This window comes from Haliaeetus leucocephalus, unplaced genomic scaffold, assembly GCF_000737465.1.
Source record: "Haliaeetus leucocephalus isolate CR32 unplaced genomic scaffold, Haliaeetus_leucocephalus-4.0 Scaffold201, whole genome shotgun sequence".
NCBI lineage: Eukaryota > Metazoa > Chordata > Aves > Accipitriformes > Accipitridae > Haliaeetus > Haliaeetus leucocephalus.
Window position 1 is genome coordinate 839461 of NW_010972637.1, and position 7390 is coordinate 846850.

The following is a 7390-nucleotide window of genomic DNA, read 5'->3' on the forward strand; positions in this document are numbered from 1 at the left end:
TCTGTAAAAAAAATAGGTGGTGTTCCCCCCCCCCCCCCCCCCCCCCGCGGAAGGACCGTATCCCAGTGTTGTTCTGTTACATTGAGCTGAATGTGTATCAATAATTATGAACAAAACCTTTTACACTTCTTCTAAGTTATTATTTGTTTTGTTTTAAACCTCTACATGTACCATAAAAATAGTATGAAAGCTGGGAAGTTCACCAGTAAGTTTTAAACTGAAAGCATGCTTGAAAGTGAAGTCTCCTTCTGTGATAAATAAGCCATCGCTTTTATGTTTTCATGTTATGTGTGTCCAGACTAAATTAAACTTGGATTAATTTTCTTTTCAATTATAATGTAAGGGAACTTTCAAAGGGATTGTACCTAGTACTAGGTCCTCTTAGTGCGTAAAGTAAATCTTTACAAAAAGCTTAGACTAAGGAATGAATAGCTATATAAGAAAAGAAGTGAGAATTGAAGCATAGAAATTAGAGGGACCTTTGGGGGAATGATCTTTAGAATTTTAACAATTTGCTATGTCATTTGTCTCCATTCTTTTTAAACTTTAAATTCTCTCTTAAAATTATTAAAATTCTGTTTTAAACTGTCATTAGCAGTTGCATTAAAAGCAAGAATTAATGTTAAAAGCAATCATTAAAAAACGGCAATGGTATTCTTATTGTGTATCTTACTCCAGCTTTTGACATAGGGTCCTGTTTAAGCTATTCGCAGCCTTTGAATTTGGACTGGAGCAGCCTTGTTCCAACATCAGAAATTCTTTCTTGAACTTTTTTGTCTAGATTCATTTTGGTTGCAGTAGTGCTTACCACTAAACTGACAAGATGTTAGGAAATGTTGTTTTTTTTAATAGGACTACAGGCATTTCAGTTTAAGGAATACTAACTAGTACTGTATGTTTTCACTTTGCTGTATTAATAAAAACTGCTTATGGGATACATAATGAAGACTGCAGAAAATTGTTCCAGCCAACCCTGACTGTTTTTGCTTTTTCCTGAAGGTAAGCATCTGCTTGGAATGCAATAGCAGCAAATTGCGTGGACTGAAACGAAAATGGATTCGTTGCTCAGCACAAGCAACAGTCTTGCATCTAAAGAAGTTCATTGCCAAAAAACTTAACCTTTCTTCTTTTAATGAGGTAATATTTTAATTTTTTAAATGATTTGGCAGGTATCAAAACCCTATGAAAAGTGTGGGATTGTTCCTTTGCAAAGGAACATCTTTTAGTCTGATTTTATTTTCAGAAAACAGAAGCATATACTGTTTCTTGAATTACATGTTATGCAGCCATTTTCTTGTCCTTTCTTGGGTCTATACAGGACTTGCCATTTAGTTTGCAGTGCATCTTTTTATGTCCATATACAAATAGTTGAGCTAAAAGGCTTGGTTATGTGCTTCCACATGTGTTGAAATGGACTCTAGCAAGGTGCTTTGTTTGACAGCTTGTAGTCAGGTATACCCCACCCTTTCAGAGATTTCATGGTCAGTGAGGGGGACAGACAGTAACAAACACTTTAACACTACTGAAGCCCAGTTTAAGAGTAAGCACCACAAATATTTTGTTCCTTTTTATGCTCTCAGCGAAGCTCAATCTGAAGTTGCTGCCTACCGTGACCAGAGTGTTATTAGATACCTACTTTTCCCTTCCTTTGCAGGGAATACTTGGAATCATGGGAAGAATTTATGGTGAAAGGTACAGGGAAAAAAAAGCAATTCTTTGCACTTCCCCTAGTTCAGATTAAAAACTAACAGTGGCGAACATACGAATGCAGCCTCTGTTTACCACTTTGCTGGGTCTTGGTCACAGTCTGTAGATGTCTCAATTGACTCTCAGCTTGACATCTCCCAGCCCCACATTATGTCACTCACTGAATTTAATTAAGACTTTTAATTCAAATCCAACATCTGCTTTCCAGTCCAATGTGTCAACAGCTTTCTGCTGAAACTTTTCAACAGCCAGTTTGCATCTCTATCACTCTTCCTTCCCAGTTTCTGTACACTTCAGTCCAACACCTGTCTTATGGTTGGAGTATGTCCCCAAACTCTGCTAGTCTTCCTGAAACAAAACTGTATCTTCTGTCTCGTCCTCAGCTGGCTTGGAAGTGGTTGACTCCTGGCTGTAGCCCAGCAGTAACATAGCTACCATCACTGTGTGAAGGGGGTTATTTTTTTGTGTGTTGTGTTTAAGCCCTCTATTCTGCTGTGCTAGTCTGTGATTTAACAACCTGCTTGGCTTTTACTGAAGGAAAAAACTTTCAGGAGTACTGTTTATTTCTTTGTGATCCCTCCCTACCTTCTTAAAGAGTACATGAATTGTGGCGTAATCAGTGTACCAGTACCAAGTAACAGGTACATAGTAGAAGGATTTAAGCTTCTGGGCACTTGGTTGATTGCTGTAGACTATTGCAGGTTTGAGTTACTGCCAATTAGATAAGTCATGTAAGTGGACTGCATGCACAATCAGGTCTTTCTGGGCTGTGTGGAAAAACATTGTTAATATAAGCCACCTTGGTGTAACTTACTGTTTTCATGCATGTTCCCTGTTGTAGTTTATGTTCAGCTATTACAGTTCAATTGATTAGTAGTTGTAATCCTCATGTTTTTGTGTTTATATCCTCACTGTTTCTAATACCAAGATCTTTAAACACTGAGAAAAGTAAAAATAGCTGTTGAGTATCTGCAAAAACCCCATAAATATAGTATATGAGGGAGGTGGCAGGCAGTTTTTTTAAAAAAATGTATCCTTATAGCAGAAAGCCACCTGGCTGGTGTTAAGTAAAAAATTTTCATAGTATGTTAAATAACAGAGCTGTCTTTGAGATTTGTGAATTCTGTCTCCTTAATCATTTTACTTGGCCTTTTTAAAAGCATGTAAAGCTTTGAGGAAAGGACATTAGTACTGTTCAGGAAGCCAACTCAAACAGTTAAGTCCCGTTCATACAATATTTCCTGGTCTTTCAGCATTTTATGTTGAGAAAAGACAGTCTCTTTTCTTTCCTTGGTACTGTTTTTTTTTGCAGAACGACTGCAAGATGAACAGTTCCAGTGTCTTCAGAGAAAAAAAATCTTATCAAACATTTGTAGTATTATCTGAAATATGTTGTTTCATGCACTGTGTCCCAATGAATTAACTGTCATCTTTGTTTTGTCAGCTGGACATATTATGCAATGAAGAGATTCTTGGCAAGGACCACACACTCAAGTTTGTAGTTGTTACTAGATGGAGATTTAAGGTATGATACAGTGGTTCCAAGTAAATCATGTAGTGGCCAAATAAAATGTTTATAAAATAGGTGTCATTTGGAACTATACTGCAGTAACTGCAGACTCAATAGAAAGATACTTTAGTAAATACTTAATACAGCATCCTTAAACACCAAGTATTAATTTTGTTTCTAAGAAGAGAAAACTGTTCAGTTTTGGGCCCCTCACTACAGAAAAGACATTGAGGTTCTGGAGCGTGTCCAGAGAAGGGCAGCGAAGCTGGTGAGGGGCCTGGAGCACAGGTCTTATGAGGAGCAGCTGAGGGAACTGGGGTTGTTTAGTCTGGAGAAAAGGAGGCTGAGGGGAGACCTTATAGCCCTTTATAACTACCTGAAAGGAGGTTGTAGTGAGGTGGGTACTGGTCTCTTCTGTCAGGTGGCTGATGATGGGACGAGAGGAAATGGCCTCAAGTTGCACCAGGGGAGGTTTAGGTTGGATATTAGAAAAAATTTCTTTACTGGAAGGGTTGTCAGGCGTTGGAACAGGCTGCCCAGGGAAGCGGTGGAGTCACCATCCCTGGAGGGGTTCAAAAAGCGCGTAGACAAAGCACTTCAGGACATGGTTTAGTGGGCATGGTTGATGGTTGGACTCGATTATCTTGAAGGTCTTTTCCAACCTAAATGATTCTATGATTCTATGAAGGAAAGGGAAATTAAGTATTAACTGCTAGGGAAGAGGGAACACTGCATCAACTGTCAAATTGTTATCAAGTCTGACAAAGAAAGGGGAAGCCACAAGAAAGTACTATTTTTAGCTACTTCAGGTAAAACTGGTTTTAATCCACGTAGGTGGGGAAATTGATTGTGATGCAGAAAAGGCAGAAATTTTCAACACAGTTCTCTTCTGTAGTTCAAGAAGGCTGTTTTACCTCTAAAGGAGAGGCAGTAATTTAAATGCTTGTCTGCCTTAGTTAAGAAAACTTCTAGCAGCATTTAGTAGGCATAAACAAGGCTGGTTAAAAATGTTTGAGTACATCTTTGACTTGCTTATTGTGGTTTCTTTAAACAACTTCCATGAAACTGAATAGTAAATGGGTGCATTCATTCTGAGTATTAGTTATCACATTAATAATGGCAGCTCAAGTGAAATGGGTGTAAGAATGAATTGCAAAATTGAACACTCAGGAGGCAAGTCACACCTACAGAGTATGTGTATTTGGGGATATTTGAACTAGGAATTAGTATTCATAATGGACAAGCAACATTGTCCAAGCTTACAGTGACTGAAGTAAAACCACTTGATGGCTGTGGATGCATATCTAGAAGAGGTGCAGGTGGGACTGGGGAAACATTTTCCTGTCTTTGTGTAGAAAAATAATTGACTTGCATAAGAGTTACAGGATTGAAGTCAATGGTCAGTCTTTGAAATGTAGAGAGGTCACTAAGGGGATTCCTACTGCAGTCTGTTTTGTATGATGCTCCTGAATGACCTGGAAAGGTATTTGAGTAGTGCAGTAACAGTGCACTGACAATATTGTGGTTATTTAGGATAGTGAAGACAGATTGATGACAAAGGATTGAAGCAAGCTTTTACAGTTCTGAGTGACAGGTGATTAATGAGCAACTTAAGTTCAGTATAGGTAAATATAAAAAGGACACAAAGCAAATGTTAGGGACTGGGGGATAAGGGTGAGGAAGAGCACCAAAGAGCAGCATCAAATTTATGTGCATCTGTACAAGTCTACTATTCACCTTTATTATGAAAATCTATGCAATTGTGAGTCACATGGAAAGGGGAACTGTAAATTGACTTCTCAAGTGAAAGAGATGGGGGATGTAAAACAAAAGTGGGAGGTGGGAGGTCCAGAAGAAACAAGAGAAAGCAATTCTTAACATGAGACACAGAACTCCTTGGTGCAGGATGTGAGGATGTTAGAAGTTTACCTATTCCTAAAAAAGCAATGGATACAGTCACAGAAGAGGAATCAAGTGAGACCTGTTAAATATGAAGTACCACATGCTCTCATGCTGCTCTCTAGACATGATCTGTATTGCTCCCTTACTGGGAATGGGTTTTCCAGGTTAAACAGACCTGGTAGAACTAATCATAAGGTGATCAGCTCCTGAGACAAACAGGAAAGGGTTCTTCATCTCTTGTTTGAGCTCCACAGATGAAGTTGCATCTTGTCTTTGCCTTGGTGAAATTTTGGCAGGGCAGATAGCTACTCTGATAGTTTAGTTAAGCTTTTGTTTATGAAACAAAAGTTTTACCTGCTGAACAGATTAGTTCTGGTTTTGTTTCTTAACTTATCTGATATTTCTGTCTTGCAGAAAGCACCTCTACTGCTACATTACAGACCCAAAATGGACTTGCTGTAAGAGAACTTTATTGTCCTTCTGGACAGAGTTTTTTGCAGAGACTATCATCTGGCACCTTCTTAGTGCATCACTAATCACGTGACACAAACCAGCCAAGTAATTTTGGAAGACTAGGGCTTTCATAGTGGACTGTCCTTCTGAATATTTCTTCTAGGGATGTGTTACCTAGATTTCTGGACAGAAAATATTTATACTTTTTTTTGTACGGAAGAAAGAAGTTGCAACTCAGCAAGACACTACCAGCACTAAGTTTACAGATGCTGAAAACACTTCACAGTTCCATGTAGCTCAGCCTGATTTATCTCTTACAGTTACACAGTAATAAGTTAGAATGTTGAAGTGATTTAAAAATGTTGCTTTTGACACCAAGTTGCATTTAGTTACTTTTCACATTCTGAATCTTTAAAAACTATATTTTTGCAAAGTGTTCTTGTCTTATATGGTATGCCTGATTGCATTGGCTTTATTCAAGTTATTCTGTAGAACATTGAACATACCTAATGATATAGTGACTGGTGATAATTTATTATGCTGCATTGAAAACTTCTCAAAATCTGCGAAACCAGTAAGCTTGTCATTTCTGCCCAGTTATTGCTCCCCCTCATTTTGTGTTTTAGTAAATTTTTGACACTCCCTTATGCATGTTGATTTGGTAAGATTAATAGAAATAATTTCAGTTGATTTTAATGTGCCCTGATATTTTGCTGTGGCAATTGCACCACATAATGACAAATACTCAAAAGAGCTAGATTTGTGAACTTCTTAAAAAATAAACATTTCTTATGTAGTTCTGGCTTGCAGAAATCAGTTTTTAATTTAGAGAGAATTTGCTCTCACTAGCTATTGAAACACTAGCTCTTGAGCAACTTTGGGTGATACTGCACAGTTTTAATTTCACTGATTAAAAATTCCTCAGATCATTATAAGCAGCTCTATATTTCCTTTAGCTGTTTTCTTACAAAACCATAGCATTTTCTTTAGCACAATTCCTAGCTGTTGGGGGGGTGGGGGTGGTGCGGGTCAGACAAGATTATTTTAGCACCTTCTGGCCTTAACTGATAATTCTGCTTGCATCAGCTGTAATGGATGCAAGGTAATCCACACATGCGTATGTATGTATGCGTGCATACATCTATACACACATATAACTATGTTGTGTTATAGAATGCAACCTCAATAGCACTTGGCAGGGTTCACTGCACTTTTTGTAAGGCTTTTTGAAATAGTTGGCTTTTTAAAAACAGTAGCTGAAAGTGATTTCTGCAAGCTGTATACAGTATAGCATATATAGCGTGATTGTGAGAGTATTTGTCTGGCACAGGTGTCAAGTCACTGAAAACAGGCTATGCCATATTATTGGTAGCTGGAAATAGTTAACCTTCTAATTGTTGGAAGAGTTCTCCAGTCAGCTGAAAAAGCTAGTTGCTTTTCCTGTTGTTAAACCCTGTTATTTTTTGATAAATTGTCTTTGGATAAGAAAAAAAAGTTTGCCTTTAACTGCCCTGCTTCCTTTAGGTGTGCTCCTTCCCCTCTTCTGCTAGAAAGTATTACTTGTTACTCAGTAACAGGAAGCTGCTAACTGCAAGAGGTTTATCCAAGCATTTTAAATCCTCTTCCTCTTCTTGAGTTTTCAAAGCACCGCATTCCTCGGCATGTGTCCCATAATTTCCTTTTTCAGAGTCTTCAATCCTCCTTTTTCAGCCCTGCTGCTGCAGAAGGGGTGCTCCAACTTGTGTTTACCTTTGAAAACAGGGTTCCTCATTTTTAATCACAGTCACAGATGTGAATGGGAAGGAAATCAAGAAGTAT

General features: G+C 38.1%; 1 protein-coding gene across 1 annotated transcript in view; it reads left to right on the plus strand.

Annotated features, from left to right (window-relative positions):
• The window catches only part of PCGF3 (polycomb group ring finger 3), an 8082-nt gene extending 1992 nt beyond the window's left edge, over nt 1–6090 (plus strand). The window contains exons 4-6 of the mRNA XM_010566029.1: nt 1000–1137; nt 3152–3232; nt 5534–6090. Coding sequence (XP_010564331.1) covers nt 1000–1137; nt 3152–3232; nt 5534–5581 — 267 coding nt within the window. The 3' untranslated portion in view covers nt 5582–6090. The remainder of the gene's footprint in view (nt 1–999; nt 1138–3151; nt 3233–5533) is intronic.
• The last annotated feature ends 1300 nt before the right edge of the window (nt 6091–7390 follow it).